Source organism: Oncorhynchus tshawytscha, linkage group LG13, assembly GCF_018296145.1.
Source record: "Oncorhynchus tshawytscha isolate Ot180627B linkage group LG13, Otsh_v2.0, whole genome shotgun sequence".
NCBI lineage: Eukaryota > Metazoa > Chordata > Actinopteri > Salmoniformes > Salmonidae > Oncorhynchus > Oncorhynchus tshawytscha.
The window spans coordinates 30,568,750-30,586,119 of record NC_056441.1 but is presented as its reverse complement, the minus strand read 5'-3'; the positions used below and the strand labels follow the sequence as shown (position 1 = coordinate 30,586,119).

The 17,370-nt window shown below is 41.6% G+C and overlaps 1 protein-coding gene across 7 annotated transcripts in view; it reads left to right on the top strand.

The window, feature by feature from the left end:
* The window catches only part of LOC112264671 (rho guanine nucleotide exchange factor 2-like), a 93,515-nt gene that overhangs the window by 44,725 nt on the left and 31,420 nt on the right, over positions 1–17,370 (top strand). For 5 of the 7 annotated variants that reach the window (XM_042295509.1, XM_042295508.1, XM_042295506.1 and 2 more), the window contains 7 exons: positions 8,856–9,018; positions 10,822–10,889; positions 13,485–13,548; positions 13,828–13,960; positions 15,444–15,553; positions 15,882–16,025; positions 16,381–16,631. In XM_042295509.1, the coding sequence (XP_042151443.1) occupies positions 8,856–9,018; positions 10,822–10,889; positions 13,485–13,548; positions 13,828–13,960; positions 15,444–15,553; positions 15,882–16,025; positions 16,381–16,631 (933 nt within the window). Of the gene's footprint in view, positions 1–1,853; positions 2,195–8,855; positions 9,019–10,821; positions 10,890–13,484; positions 13,549–13,827; positions 13,961–15,443; positions 15,554–15,881; positions 16,026–16,380; positions 16,632–17,370 lie in introns of those variants that run through there. The other 2 variants (XM_042295511.1, XM_042295507.1) reach the window with 2 other exon arrangements.

Sequence of the window (17,370 nt, the reverse complement as noted above, 5' to 3'; positions counted from 1 at the left end):
CCAAGTCCATATTATGGCAAGAACAGGTCAAATAGCAAAGTGAAACAGCAGTCCATCATTACTTTAAGACATGAAGGTCAGTCAATCTGGAAAATTAAGAACTTTGAAAGTTTCTTCAAGTGCAGTCACAGAAACCATCAAGTGCTATGATGAAACTGTGGCTCTCATGTGGCTCTCATGAGAATCGCCACAGTAAAGGAAGACCCAGAGTTACCTCGGATGCAGAGGATAAGTTCATTAAGAGTTACCAGCCTCAGAAATGTGGTATTTTACCAAATAGGGCTATCTTCTGTATACCACCCCTACCTTGTCACAACACAACTGTTTGGCTCAAAGGCATTAAGAAGGAAATAAATTCCACTAATGATTACACAAGTACTCTAATTAAACTGTTAATTGAAATACATTCCATGTGAATACATCATGAAGCTGGTTGAGATAATTGCCAAGAGTGTGCAAAGCTGTCATCAAGGCAAAGGGTGGCTACTTTGAAGAATCTAAAATATTACATGTATTTTGATTTGTTTAATACTTTGTTGGTTGTGTTTTTTCATATTTTTGTATGTCTTCACTATTATTCTACAATGTAGAAAATAGTAAAAATAAAGAACCCTTAAATGAGTAGGTGTGTCAACTTTTGACTCGTACTGTATATGTATGTACAGTCCTTTTGGAAAGTATTTAGACCCTTTGCCTTTTTCCACATTTTGTTACATCACAGCCTTATTATAAAATGTATTTAGAAAAAAAATGGCATCAATCTGCACCCATCATGACAAAGTGAAAACAGGTTTTTTGACATTTTTGCAAATGTATAACTTTTTTGTTGTTGAAAATAGCTGCACAGCGACACTCCCCATCCAGCTTGAGACAATCTGCAGAGAAGAATGGGAGAAACTCCCCAAATACAGGTGTGCCAAGCTTGTAGCGTCATACCCAAGAAGACTCGAGGCATTAATCACTGCCAACAGTGCTTCAAAAAAGTACTAAGGGTCTGAATTCTTATGTAAATGTGATATTTCAGTTTATTTGTAATACATTTGCTAAAATGTCTAAAAACCTGTTTTTGCATTATCATTATGGGGTATTGTGTGTAGATTGAGGGGGGGACTAATCCATTTTAGAAGGCTGTAATGTAACAAAATGTGGAAAAAGTCAAGGGGTCTGAATATTTTCCGAATGCACTGTATGTATGTGGAGGTCCTGGGCTGGCATGGTTACACGTGGTCTGCGGTTGTGAGTCCAGTTGGACGCACTGCCAAATTCTCTAAAACGACACTGGAGGCAGTTTATGCTAGAGAAATTAACATTACATTATCTGGCAACAGCTCTGGTGGACATTACTGCAGTCAGCATTCCAATTGCACTCTCCCTCAACTTGACACATCTGTGGCATTGTGTTGTGTGACAAACCACACATATTAAAGTGGCCTTTTATTGTCCCCAGCACAAGGTGCACCTGTGTAATGACAATGCTGTTTTAAAAATGTTTGTCACACAAATCAGGTGGATGGATTATATTGGCAAATTAGAAATGCCGACTAGCATAGATGTAAACAAATTTGTTAACCAAATTTGAGAGTAATAAGCTTTTTATGTGTCTTATTTCAGCACATGGGACCAACACTTGCGTTTATATTTTTGTTCAGTGTACATACAATGAGTGACCATTCCCTCTCTCTCCATAATACCAGAATAGTACCACAAAGAACCTAACACTTCTTGATTTACTTCCATCTATTTTCTCTCTGTGCTAGCAGTGAATGTTATCACCGAATTAAAAGATGTGCTCATTCTGAAACCTCCTCCGGTAGGCGTAATTTTTTATAATCTGAAGTGCAAAAAACCGACAGAATTTCCTGTATGAGAAAGCCTCCTCTTACGCAGCATCAGTGTTGGACTAGGGATACAGACAAGTTGAACGTGCTATTTTGTAAGGGTGTTACAGTTTGGCTACAACACAGACCTTTTACCCTAGCCATATAATCATATAACTGCTTTACCGTTAACCTCTCAGGGAAGAACAAAACAGGCAGATATTTGAAGTTCCTGCTTGACAGCCAGCCACAAGCGCTTTGCCTTTAAAAGGATTTATTTATCGTACTGGAGAGGAAGGGTCTCGATTCTCACCATGTCCAGAGTCGCGGATCTGTCGAAAATTCGACAAGAGAGAATGAGAGATATTAATTTACGGGTGAGTGGATGTATTTGGAGGCTTACTATTACTGATACCTTGTGCTACTGGCAAATTTCTGACAAAAGTGAAATGCGCAAAAAGTAAATGTTTCAAGCGCATCTGTACATATGATTAAAACTTGAAACTTGTGGATGTCATTTTAGAATTGGAGACATTATCTAATATTGGTTATAATGATAACGTTTAGATTGCGATCGTCATTGCAGAAGCACGTAGGCTATTTTTTAGGAAGTTTGCGCAATATGGAGATACTTCACAAAAACAAGCGGCGCGCTTGGCAATGATCCTGGTGACAATTGGTCTGTGGAAGCCTATACTGTTCATCACCTTTTTCTGTTTGGTCATGATTCCCCAAAATATCGAGACTAGGGGTCTTAGTTGGAGAAAGTTATTTTTTTGGGGGGGGGGGCATTTGTGCATCGGTACCCGGAAGTGTTGCCACATTCTGGAGAGCAAACATAGTCATTGGAACTAACAGTTGTTTGCAGTTTTCCATGTAGGCTATATATAGACCTATGAGACACACCTAAAATATGTATATACCTTTAGTGTAATATTTGTGATTGGAAGAAGCATGTACCTGTACATTATTTTGGTTTATTTTCAGAATTACATGTAAACGTTATACACCGTACATAGTCTACAACAACAAAACAACAGTGCATCATGCTATTACCATGCAAGCCTGCAATATTAAAATATGACATTGTTCTGTGTACCATTTTGCCTCCCAATTAGACTGATTGTGTGTGTGCGTGTGCACATGCTTGCATGTGAGCTGGTTTCAGGGAATGAGGACTGCATGTGCCCTTAGTTTTGTTAATGTAGTGATCTTGTATGTAAGGTACATGCAGCTTGTGTGTGTGTTTGACTATAGCATCGGTTGCCATAGAAATGACACTCTGTTGGTGTGATATTATCTGCTTTCTCTGGCACAGTGGATGGCGGATGTCTGAGAAAAACCTTAGCTTGCCAGCGCCATATGAACATCACTTTCCTACGGTGGGGGGTGTGTGTGCGTGTGTGCATGTGTGCATGTATGCTTATTGCACATTTATTAAACATAGTTTTGGGGCCAGTGCCAACAAATCTATGTATCACTCACACACTACAACAAACTGGACAGTTAGAGGTTTTGCATGTTCAGCACATGCAGGAGACCATGCTTCGAGTAATTTCGCTGGTGTCCTCGGTTCATGTTACACATTCACACCACTACACTAATCAGACCTGAGTTTAAATACTATTTGTTGTCTCTTAAATACTTGTAGTGTTTCACAGAGCCTGTCTGGAGTACCATGTGGGTGGTGTTTCCACTAAATGGGAGTATTCATTTGATTCCTTTGCACTAGGCAAGGTTAAATAAAGGTTGCGAAACACTGCCCTAGTATATCAAAGTCAATATTTTTACTGAAATGCTTATTACAACCCCCGCTGTTGATGTTTTTTAATGCTTGGGTGCCCTTATTTGCTATGGTAGTCCCCAGCACCCTTGTGGTTTGAACCCTGATTAAAGTTGCAATATGTAACTTTTAGGGCGACCCGACCAAATTCACATAGAAATGGGATTTATAGATCTGTCATTCTCATTGAAAGCCATTTTAAGAAGCTCTTCTATGTTTTGTTTTTTGAATCTTTTACTTTTGGTTTTGTACACCAGCTGAAAAAGCTATATTTTTGGTTATGGAAAAGATATTTGACAGCGGTTTAGATAGCACAATGATTCTCTACAAAATGACTGCTTCTTTTGTCACGTAAACTGAAATTAGACAAACTATTGGGAAATGGAGGAGTGATGTCTGCATTTTACACCTTTTTAAGTAGTAACTTTCCAAGCACAATTAGTGACCAGAGTAAAAACCATCATCGTCACTGTGCTTCCTTATGTTATTATTTTGATCGGTATTGCTTCCCGTATGTATGGTTGTGTTGAACTTAATCAAACGAAATAGGAATACTTCCTACAGTACAGGAGTGAGGTGGGAGGGAGCTATTGCAATCTATAGCACACATGGGAAACCGTGTAGGAGAATGTGTGTAGGCGTGAATGTGTTCAAACAAGAGGACTGAGGGCGAAGGACACATCTTGAGAGTTAGAAATAAAGAGTGAGAGGAGGGGGATGGAGAAAGATGTTGTGTGAGATACAGGGAGGGTGAGATGGAGGATACGACTTCCGTAAGGAGAGCAATGACTCTGGTGCATTCCAGAGTTGTGTGTCAGGTTGGAGGGACTCTCACACACACACACACAGGCCAATATTAGACTGACTCCCCGTTTTCTTCTTGTCCCTCTGTATGGTATGTCGATTAGGGAGACTAAACTTGAATCCACCTCAGGCTCTGCTTTGCCCAGCATCCCTCCAGAGGACATAAATCAGGCTACAGGGCCACTTCAATCCACACAGCAGTCCTTAATCTGGAGCGCGCACACATACACATTTGATGTCAATACACATACCAACACACAGAAAGCATGGAAATTCTAGGAAACACACTGTATAAGAGGTATGAAACTTTGTGTGTGTTTGCCGTTGCTTTATCAGTGACTCAGTGAAGTAAACCGGTGGAAGACTATAAAATGAATCCCCCTATAGACTCTGTCCATATTCCCATGTCTTTCTCAGTGTTATCGTCCTGACACCTTCTATATATCTCTATCTCACCCCATCTATTCTTTCACTCCCTGATGTATTGCTCACTTTAGCATTTAAGCCAATTATACAGCACTAGGCTGTGTATACAGTGAGGGAAAAAAGTATTTGATCCCCTGCTGATTTTGTATGTTTGCCCACTGACAAAGAAATGATCAGTCTATCATTTTAATGGTAGGTTTATTTGAACAGTGAGAGACAGAATAACAACAAAAATCCAGAAAAACATGTCAAAAATGTTATAAATTGATTTGCATTTTAATGAGGGAAATAAGTATTTGACCCCCTCTCCCAGGTGTCTTTTATACAGGTAACGAGCTGAGATTAGGAGAACATTCTTAAAGGGAGTGCTCCTAATCTGTTTCTTACCTGTATAAAAGACCTGTCCACAGAAGCAATCAATCAGATTCCAAACTCTCCACCATGGCCAAGACCGAAGAGCTGTCCAAGGATGTCAGGGACAAGATTGTAGACCTACACAAGGCTGGAATGGGCTACAAGACCATCGCCAAGCAGCTTGGTGAGAAGGTGACAACAGTTGGTGCGATTATTCGCAAATGGAAGAAAGACAAAAGAGCTGTCGATCTCCCTCGGCCTGGGGCTCCATGCAAGATCTCACCTCGTGGAGTTGCAATGATCATGAGAACGGTGAGGAATCAGCCCAGAACTACACGGGAGGATCTTGTCAATGATCTCAAGGCAGCTGGAACCATAGTCACCAAGAAAACAATTGGTAACACACTACGCTGTGAAGGACTGAAATCCTGCAGCGCCTGCAAGGTCCCCCTGCTCAAGAATGCACATATACATGCCCGTCTGAAGTTTGCCAATGAACATCTGAATGATTCAGAGGACAACTGGGTGAAAGTGTTGTGGTCAGATGAGACCAAAAAGAAGCTCTTTGGCAGCAACTCAACTCACCGTGTTTGGAGGACGAGGAGTGCTGCCTATGACCCCAAGAACACCATCCCCACCGTCAAACATGGAGGTGGAAACATTATGCTTTGTGGGTGTTTTTCTGATAAGGGGACAGGACAACTTCACTGCATCAAAGGGATGATGGACGGGGCCATGTACCGTCAAATCTTGGGTGAGAACCTCCTTCCCTCAGCCAGGGCATTGAAAATGGATCGTGGATGGGTATTCGAGCATGACAATGACCCAAAACACACGGCCAAGGCAACAAAGGAGTGGGTCAAGAAGAAGCACATTAAGGTCCTGGAGTGGCCTAGCCAATCTCCAGACCTTAATCCCATAGAAAATCTGTGGAGGGAGCTGAAGGTTCGAGTTTGTAATGGAATTCCTCTTCTTCAGAGGAGGAGTAGCAAGGATCAGACCAATGTGCAGCGTGGTAAGTGTCCATAATGATATATTTAATAAATCAACTGAACAAAATAACAAAAGTACAAACAAACGACCGAAACAGTCCCGTATGGTGAAAACACTAACACAGGATACAACCAACCACACAATAGAAAACAGGCTACCTAAATATGGCTCCCAATCAGAGACAACAACTGACACCTGCCTCTGATTGAGAACCATACTAGGCCAAACACATAGAAATATAACAGAACAAAACATAGAAAAACAACATATAATGCCCACACCAACTCACTCCCTGACCAACTAAAATAAAGACATAAAAAAGGAACTAAGGTCAGAATGTGACAGAGTTGCCAAACGTCAGCCTCAAAACCTTAATGACTTGGAGAAGATCTGCAAAGAGGAGTGGGACAAAATCCCTCCTGAGATGTGTGCAAACCTGGTGGCCAACTACAAGAAATGTCTGACCTCTGTGATTGCCAACAAGGGTTTTGCCACCAAGTACTAAGTCATGTTTTGCAGAGGGGTCAAATACTTATTTCCCTCATTAAAATGCAAATCAATTTATAACATTTTTGACATGGGTTTTTCTGGATTTTTTGTTGTTGTTATTCTGTCTCTCACTGTTCAAATAAACCTACCATTAACATTACAGACTGATCATTTCTTTGTCAGTGGGCAAACTTAGAAAATCAGCAGGGGATCAAATACTTTTCCCCCTCACTGTATATATATATATAGAGAGAGAGCTTTGCATCTGACACATCAGAAATGACTAATTATAAACTTCATTGGTATATTTATTCTCTTTTCCCTGTAAAAATGTTAGTGCTTTGCATTGCTGCATCAAAATAACAGTTTACTTTAAACAGGTACACAAACATTGACCAACAATTAGGGACAGTACAGACAGATGTAGAGGTTTGGAAGACCTGGTCCAGCATATCAGTCAATCCTGAATGTCATGGGTCACCACTGAGATGATGATGATGCCAAAATGTAATGGTAATATTGGCAAATGTTAACTTCTGGACATCACTATACTGTATAAGTAGTCCCGGATAGATTCAGAGAAGTGTTTCTCAACTCCTGTCCCCACAACCCACATTTATTTTCCCAGCCAAGCACAAACACACAATTCAACTTGATGTGACGAATAATCTATTCATTAAGTCTTGCTTTATCAATCAGACAATTTATCAGGTGTGTTAGTGCTGTGTGGACTATGAGATGGTGGAAAACACCATGAAGGTCATTGTCTAGACATTTACCACTCAGCAATATTTATATTTTAATTACGACATGGCAAACTACAGTCAACCTGTCTAGCTTGGGTTCCTCTTTTATTGCAAAGTTCATGTGATCATCACAAGCCGTTCTCCAATTTGCTTCTCAATATCAGCCTTCTGTAGAAAAACAGCGGAAACAGAGAAACAGACATAAGGCAATGATGGGGTAGTGAGTGAGAAGGTGTAGAAAGACAGTGAAAACACAGACGTCTATTGTGTTGCATTCTGGGCCTATGTTGTGTAAAGTGCTGGGAGTCATCTCTCTCTCTCTCTCTCTCTCTCTCTCTCTCTCTCTCTCTCATATTAACGTCCTCTGCTGGTGATCGCTGTCAAAAAACACTGACCAGTTTTGTAAATCCTCTTACTTTTATAGTGACATTTGGTTTTGAGACCTACCCACACGTACTGATCTCACACACAGAGAATCAAGTCTCCAACTCTCACCTTTAGCCTCAATTATTTCACACTGAATGCAGAAAAACTTTTGACCTCAAATGAAAAACTGCACAAATGCGGTTTTGTGGTGCCCTCCCTCTTTTGCCGCTGTTGCCCTAGTAACAGCTCACCCTGCCCACTTTAGCCCCAAAAGAGGAAGCCTTCCCTGTCTACTTCCTGTGCAGGATGTCAACATGGCAACAGACATAAGGCTGTCCCTCCACTGACACACAGACAAAAATACGTTACTTGGCACAACTCTAAAAGAATGGAAAGACATTGTTAACCCTTCACTGCTTCCGTATACCTGTTTCTGCTTGAACAATCAATCCCAACACAGGAAAATGTACAGGTTCAACGTGGCGGCAACTGCTTTTAGTTCCCAAGAAGTCACCAATTTATGTTGCATAAAGTTCTACTCCATCAGACTGGTTCCCAAAGACACTGAACATTGCTCATGCTTCTGTGACAGGAACACACTGGAGTTTTTAGTTGGAGGTAGCATCAGCTATTAAGTTAGTTAGTCAGGTCGACTATGGCCTGCCTGGTCAAGGTAGCTATGGTTACAAGATGATTGTGGACATTGCATTAGGAAATCCTCATTAATGATGGAACGTTACGATGATAACAATGGGGTGTGTGACAGATCCGGGGGGACTCCCTCTTTAGCGTTTGTCATTCCCACATCTAATTTTGACACCTAAGAGGGCTACTGGTAACGCTTAGATTTTGCTTCCTTTTGCTATTGTCACGAGCTGTACACTTTCCACCAACATGTTTCTTTAAGGTACTGATGGAATGTAAAAGGCCTCATTTTTAAAAGCAGAAGAGTAGGAGGGTTAAGGGAAGTTCTGACACATGATTTAAACTCTTTAACCTGTCCACCTCATGTCAAAGGTGCCATTGTATGTCATCAGTGCATTCTGCTTCTCTCCTCCTTTTTTCATCTCCTCCCAGAATAAGGAGAAGGAACGCATGAGGGAGAGGGAGAGGGAGGCGCGGGACAGGGAGGCGCGCTACAGCAACGGGCATCTCTTCACCTCCCTCACCGTGTCGGGGACCACCCTCTGTTCAGCATGCAACAAGAGCATCACTGCCAAGGAGGCCCTCAGCTGCCCCAGTGAGTACTACTAATGCTACTACAAATACTACTACTACTACTACTACTAATACTACAAATTAATACAACTACTACCACACACACAGCACACCTATAGTGGCCCTTAACTGTCCCAGTAAGCCTTACCTACCCACCAGATCCTTCAGATACAGGCCTGAGCTACACAGCATGTGTACCTCAGCAAACCAAAAGAACATCTCAAAAACGTACCACACCCTGTACCTCCCTAAAACCCTAGGACGATTTGCAAAAATGCAGCATCATTTATCAGGACATACATTGTCATATCACTCTATAGTGGCAGAATATTGAGGCACTACCAAAGGGAACAATCTACGCTATTTATACCATTCCTTTACAAGCAAATCAACCTGTTAACTCTCCAAATAAGCTACAACACAGTAATGAACTACAATGTGACTATCAATTCCATTTAAAATAGTTACATTATGGACATTGATCTACATGCAGTCAGATAATGGGTGAGAGTTGGGGATGGTGAGCTTCTCACCCACTCAAAAACACATCTCCACTGCCATCCTCACAGCCAAATTGGCCTAGAAGGAGCTGCAGACCAATGTATTTTCATTACATTTGATATAACTTACAATAGATTGTGCTAGAATACATTTTGGTTTGTGTGTTATGCTAAGTATTTATTTTGAAATATTTACATTATTATAGGAATACATTTTGACACACAGTTCACACACAAATATACATTAATTTACGCAAAACTTGCCACAGTGTGTGTCAGTCATGTTCACAGGCAAAACATTTCACACACAAATATAGACACGTGTCACACACACACACACACACACCCTTTCCTGTTATGCCTATATACTTCACCTTTTCTGCTGGGTAGCATTTCTTCATTTCTCAAACAAACCTGATTCAGTTTTCTAGACAGAGAGGGATGGTTACAGATAACAAACAGTTCCTGTGTTGTCAGGACTCCATGCCCCTATACAGATAATAGCCCTGGTGTTCCGTCAGAACTGTGCACCCTGTGCTGGCCTGCACCAGACTCTGATCTGATAGCCCATCTGTATCTGTGGCAGGCGGTAACCGCTAACATAGCCAGGCGCTAACTATGTACCTTGCAGGTTCTTCCTATTTTGAGGGGGAGTTAAAGGTTAAAGGTCACTGTCTCATGACGTTGTTCAAATTCCTAATACTAAATTATGAAATATGCTAAATTTAGTTCAGGGTGAATACCATTAATGCTAGTACACTTACTCACCAGATTTAGTTTGGCTTGATTTCACCACACCAAATCAAACCGGTGAATAAGTAAAAGCAAATAAATTCAGTGTTCACTCAAACAATTGTCTTAAAAGATCTCTCTAAAAAAATGTTTTTACTGCAACAGGAGTCAGGATTGCGTTCTTCAGTGTGTAAGCCTACAAATTTAAGTAGGCTTTATGTCTAGATTTGGGTCAGAGAAGTGTTTAGGGCGGGCGGGGGAGGACCAGTGGAACTGGGTTAGAGGGTTCTGAAACACCCCTGGGTCTCTCCTCCCCTCCGCCAGTTGTGTCTAAACCCTAACTTCCTGTTCACAAACCCTGCACAGGAAGTGAAACGATGGCCACAAACGAAGCAGGTGGGACAGGGAAAGAGAAGTGGGAAGAGAGAGGGAGATCCTCAACATATATTAAAAGTTTCCCCATATTCGATGAAGGTTGACATATAAAACAGAGGAACAAAGATACATATAGGGTAGGGGGGACATTCAGAGTGCGAGAGAGGGAGAAAATGTTTGAAAGAGTGAATCACGTGTGTGTTTTCTTTTTCTCACAGCCTGCAGTGTAACCATCCACAACCGCTGTCGAGACACGTTGCCAAACTGTGCCAAAATGAAACAGAGGGTAAGAGATAACAGAGGATGTATATACAGGGTATTCTGAAAGAATTTTAGAATGCGTTCCAGCCTTATTCTAAAACTGATTAAATTGTTTTTCCCCCTCATCAATCTACACACAATACTCCATAATGATGAAGCAAAAACAGGTTATTAGAATTATTTTCTAATTTATTAAGTATCAAAAAATGAAATCACATTTACATAAGATTTCCTATGCTTTTACTCAGTACTTTGTGGAAGTACCTTTGGCAGTGATTACAGCTTTGAGTCTTCTTGGGTATGACACTACAAGCTTGGCACACCTGTATTTGTGGAGTTTCTCCTATTCTTTGCAGATCGTCTCAAGCTATGTCAGGTTGGATGGGGAGCATTGAGGCACAGCATACAATGATATTTTAGACGATTCTGTGCTTCCAACTTTGTGGCAACAGTTTAGGGAAAGCTCTTTCCTGTTTCAGCATGACAATGCCCCTGTGGACAAAGCGAGGTCCATACAGAAATGATTTGTCGAGATTGGTGTGGAAGAACTTGACTGGCCTGCACAGAACCCTGGCCTGAACCCCATTGAACACATTTGGGATGAATTGAATCTGACTGCAAGCCAGGCCTAATCGCCCAACATCAGTTTCCCACCTCACTAATGCTCTTGTGGCTAAATGGAAGCAAGTCCCCACAGCAATGTTCTAACATCTAGTGGAAAGCCTTCCTAGAAGTGTGGAGGCTGTTATAGCAGCAACGGGGGACCAACTCCATATTAATGCCCATGATTTTGGAATGAGATGTATCCACATACTTTTGGTCATGTAGTGCATATGTATACAGGGGAAGTCGGAAATGTACATACACCTTAGCCAAATACATTTAAACTCAGTTTTTCACAATTCCTGACATTTAATACTAGTTACTATTCCGTGTCGTAGGTCAGTTAGGATCTCCACTTTATTTTAAGAATGTGAAATGTCAGAATAATAGTAGAGAGAATGATTTATTTCAGCTTTTATTTCTTTCATCACATTTCCAGTGGGTCAGAAGTTTACATACACTCAATTAGTATTTGGTAGTATTGCCTTTAAATTGTTTAACTTGGGTCAATTGTTTCGGGTAGCCTTCCACAAGATTCCCCACAATAAGTTGGGTGAATTTTGGCCCATTCCTCTTGACAGAGCTGGTGTAACAGTCAGATTTGTAGGCCTCCTTGCTCGCACACACTTTTTCAGTTCTGCCCACAAATTTTCTATAGGATTGAGGCCAGGGCTTTGTGATGGCCAATCCAATACCTTGACTTTGTTGTTCTTAAGCCATTTTGCCACAACTTTGGAAGTATGATTATGGTCATTGTCCATTTGGAAGACCCATTTGCGACCAAGCTTTAACTTCCTGACTGATGTCTTGAGATGTTGCTTCAATATAGCCACATAATTTTACATCCTCACGATGCCATCTATTTTGTGAAGTGCACCAGCCCCTCCTGCAGCAAAGCACCCCAACAACATGATGCTGACACCTCCGTGCCTCACGGTTGGGATGGTGTTCTTCGGCTTGCAAGCCTCCCCCTTTTTCCTCCAAACATAACGATGGTCATTATGGCCAAACAGTTCTATTTTTGTTTCATCAGACCAGAGGACATTTCTCCAAAAAGTACAATCTTTGTCCCCATGTGCAGTTTCAAACCGTAGTCTGGGTTTTTGATGGTGATTTTGGAGCAGTGGCTTCTTCCTTGCTGAGCGTCCTTTCAGGTTATGTCGATATAGGAGTTGTTTTACTGTGGATATAGATACATTTGTACCTGTTTCCTCCAGCATCTTCTTAAGGTCATTTGCTGTTGTTCTGGGATTGATTTGCACTTTTCGTTCCAGAGTACGTTCATCTCTAGGAGACAGAACGCATCTCCTTCTTGAGCGGTTTGACGGCTTCGTGGTCCCATGGTGTTTATACTTGCGTACTATTGTTTGTACAGATGAATGTGGTACCTTCAGGCATTTGGAAATTGCTCCCAAGGATGAACCAGACTTGTGGATGTCTACAATGGTTTTTCTGAGGTCTTGGCTGATTTATTTTGATTTTCCCATGATGTCAAGCAAAGAGGTACTGAGTTTGAAGGTAGGCCTTGAAATACATCCACAGGTACACCTCCAATTGACTCAAATGATGTCAATTAGCCTATCAGAAGCCATGACATAATTTTCTGGAATTTTCCAAGCTGTTTAAGTGCACAGTCAACTTCGTGTATGTAAACGTTTAACCCACTGAAATTGTGATGCGGTGAATTATAAGTGAAATAATCTGTCTGTAAGCAATTGTTGGAAAAATGACTTGTGTCATGCACAAAGAAGATGTTCTAACCGACTTGCAAAAACTATAGTTCGTTTACAAGAAATTTGTGGAGTGGTTGAAAAATGATTTATAATGACTCCAACCAATAGACATTATGGAGTATTGTGTGTAGGCCAGTGACACACAATATCCATTTTAAATGCAGGCTGTAACACAACAAAATTTGGAAAAAGTAAAGTGGTGTGAATACGCTCTGAAGGCACTGTATACAAGCATGTAATAATATGTGGTATATGATATTGAACTGTACTCTATGTAACCACAGCAACAGAAGATGGCTCTCATGAGGAACAACTCAGCTCTGCAGAGCGTGACCCTTCGTACCAAAAGTCAGTACATGCAAACACGCACATGTATGCTACATACTTCAAATTCTTTATTACATATGCAAAGGAAAACGTATTTTTCACTATTGGGTTGGTTTGTAATAACAATCCGTTTTGCAATTGAGCAAAAGTATCTGTAGTTTCACTTTTGAACTCTGAAATTGCATCTGACTCCTTTTTCCTTATAAGAGTTTCCCTTTTATAATATTTCACTATATTTCTCCTCCTCTTCTCCTTCCTCCTCTATTCCCTCCTACTCCAACTTTATCTACTCCTCGTTAGCCCCCATGATGAGGGAACGCCCCAGCTCCGCCATCTACCACTCTGACAATCTCCGCCAATCCTTGCTGGGCTCGCGCCGCGGACGCTCCGGCCTTTCCCTCTCCAAGAGTGTCTCCACCAATAACATTGCAGGGTGAGCCCTGCCACTGCCTGCTCATTGGTCAAAGCACAAAAAGGGGGAGGTTACGAGGGAAACCACAGTTAAACTTGTCATCGACATTAATAGTGACATCATTGCCACGTATAGACGTTTCATAGTAGAAATGAAAGTCCCACTCACTAATTAATATATATACAGTGCCAGTCTAAAAATTTGTACACCTACTCATTCCTGGATTTTTCCTTATTTTTACAATTTCCTACATTGTTGAATAATAGTGAAGACATCAAAACCTTGAAATTAAACATATGGAATTATATCGTAAGCAAAAAAGAAAAACAAATCTAAATATATTTTATATTTGAGGTTCTTCAAAGTAGCCACCCTTTGCCTTGATGACAGCTTTGTACACTTTTGGCATTCTTTCATCCAGATTCATGAGGCATGCTTTTCCAACAGTCTTGAAGGAGTTCAAGAATCTAAAATCTAAAATATATTTTGATTTGTTTAACACTTTTTTGGTTCCACATGATTCCATGTGTTTTTTCATAGTTTTGATGTCTTCACTATTATTCTACCATGTAGAAAATAATCATAAAACAAAAAGAAACCTTGAATGAGTAGGTGTGCACAAACTTTTGACTGGTATTGTATACTCAACAAAAATAGAAACGCAACATGGGACCAAGTGTTGGTCCCATGTTTAATGTACTGAAATAAAAGATCCCAGAAATGTTCCTTATGCACACAAAACTTATTTCTCTCAATTGTTGTGCACAAATTTGTTTACGTCTCTGTTAGTGAACAGTTTTCATTTGCCAAGATAATCCATCCACCTGACAGGTGTGACTTATCAAGAATCTGATTAAACAGTGTGATCATTACACAGGTGCATCTTGTGCTGGGGACAATTAAAGGCAACTCTAAAATGTGAAATTTTGTCACCCAACACAATGCCACAGATGTCTCAAGTTTTGAGGGAGGATGCAATTGGCATGCTGACTGCAGGAATATCCACCAGAGCTGTTGCCAGAGAATTTAATGTTAATTTGAGGAGTATTTCTGTCTGTATTAAAGCCCTTTTGTGGGGGAAAACTAATTCTGATTGGCTGGGCCTGGCTCCCCAGTGGGTGTGCCTGGACCCTCCCAGGGCAACTCATGGCTGCGCCAATTTCGAGTCATGTGAAATCTATAGATTAGGGCCTAACAAATGTATTTCAATTGACTGATTTCCTTATATGAACTGTAACTCAGTAAAATTGTAGAAATTGTTGCATGTTGCGTTTATATTTTTGTTCAGTGTGTGTGTGTGTGTGTGTAAGTATGTGTGTGTATATATATTTATATATATATCTCCGTTTGTACTTTTGTTGTTTTCTGTGTGCATGTTTGTGTTTACTGCATATGCATATGGCATGTGTATATTATACATGTTTATTGGTGCATGTGTATATGTGTATATATGTATATTTGTGTTTTTGTCCTGGCGTGTGTCCTCGTCCATGCCTCTGTATAGGAACCTGAATGATGACTCTCCCTTGGGGCTGCGCAGGATCCTGTCCCAGTCCACAGACTCGCTCAACTTCAGGAACAGAGCTATGTCCATGGAGTCGCTCAACGACGAGGGTAAGACCCAGGGATGTGGTTGTGCCTTCCTGGGGTTAAGCGTGGGACATTTGTGCTATGTATTTGCTGCTGATCTTAAGCCTAGGCATACAGATTGTGTAACTTATGCAGGTCTTTGGGTCTGGGACAAGGTTGCATCCATTACACAGGGAAAGCCTCAGGGATTTTGGGTAGAGGATAAAAGGGATATCGGCAACTATCATGTCCATGTCTACATTGAAAATGTTTATATGAAAAAAGGATGAATATATATTCATTGTCAGGAGAGATTTTAAGACAATTAGAGGCCATTTGTTGTTTACACTGGATGAATGTTTTACTCTCTCAGGAGAAGTGTACTATGCCTCCATGCTGGAGGAAATGGAGATTGAGGGGCGGGATTTTGAGGCGGACTCATGGAGCATGGCGGTGGACTCGGGCTACCTGCAGACGCATCGCAAAGACATCATCAAGAGGCAGGACGTCATCTATGGTGAGAGTGGTGACATGCACTGTACGTCTTGAACCTCTTTCCCTTTGTGGTGAAAAGTTCATGGGCTGGGCGATGGAAAAAGTAGCAATTGCAGAGGTTGCTTGTTTCAGGTCATGGCCACCATCCACCACTGTTGTGCCCTTGAGCAAGGCACTTAACCCCGACATAGCTCCAGGGGTGCAGCTGACCCTGTGCCTCCTCCCAAATGTTCATATGTGTGTGTTTCTGTCAGGTGATGTGTTTCTGTCAGGTGATGAACAGAGCAAAATATTAATTTCCTTTGCTAGATGGGCAATTCTATTTTATCCCCATGTTACATGATTGACTCTTTCTTTGCGTTTTTTGTCTCCCGCAGAGCTGATCCAGACAGAGCTGCACCACGTGCGGACACTTCGCATTATGGAGCGGGTGTTCCGCCAGGGCATGCTGGAGGAGGTGCAGCTGGAGCCAGGCGTGGTGCACGCCATCTTCCCCTGCCTGGACCGCCTCACTGGCATCCATGTACGCTTCCTGGCACAGCTGCTCACACGGCGCAACCACAGCCTGCAGACTGGCAGCACCTACAACTTCACTATCCACCAGCTGGGAGATGTGCTGCTGGAACAGGTACAGTAGGTAGACAGACATGGACATTATACCAACTGCCTTATGTGATGTATACATTTACCATCCTATATCTATCCTACCCTGCCTTTCTAAGCGTCTTCGAAAGCCAAGTTATCAAACAAATCACAGACCATTTCGAATCCCACCGTACCTTCATACCTTCTATGCAATCTGGCTTCCGAGCTGTTCATGGGTGCACCTCAGCCATGCTCAAAGTCCTAAACGATATCATAACTGCCATCGATAAGAGAGAATACTGTGCAGCCATATTCATCGACCTGGCCAGGGCGTTCGACTCAGTCAATCACCACATTCTTATCGGCAGACTCCACAGCCTTGGTTTCTCAAATAACTGCCTCACCTGGTTCACCAACTACTTCTCTGATAGAGTTCAGTGTGTCAAATCGGAGGGCCTGTTGTCCGGACCTCTGGCAGTCTCTATGGTTGTGCCATAGGGTTCAATTCTCGGGCCGACTCTTTTCCTGCCCGCACCTGCTCGCCCGCCCGTCCAGCATCACTACTCTGGACGGTACTGACCTAGAATATGTGGACAACTACAAATACCTAGGTGTCTGGTTAGACTGTAAACTCTCCTTCCAGACCCACATTAAGCATATCCAATCCAAAATTAAATCTAGAATCAACTTCCTATTTCGCAGCAAAGCATCCTTCACTCATGCTGCCAAACATACCCTCGTAAAACTGACTATCCTACCGATCCTCAACTTCGGCGATGTCA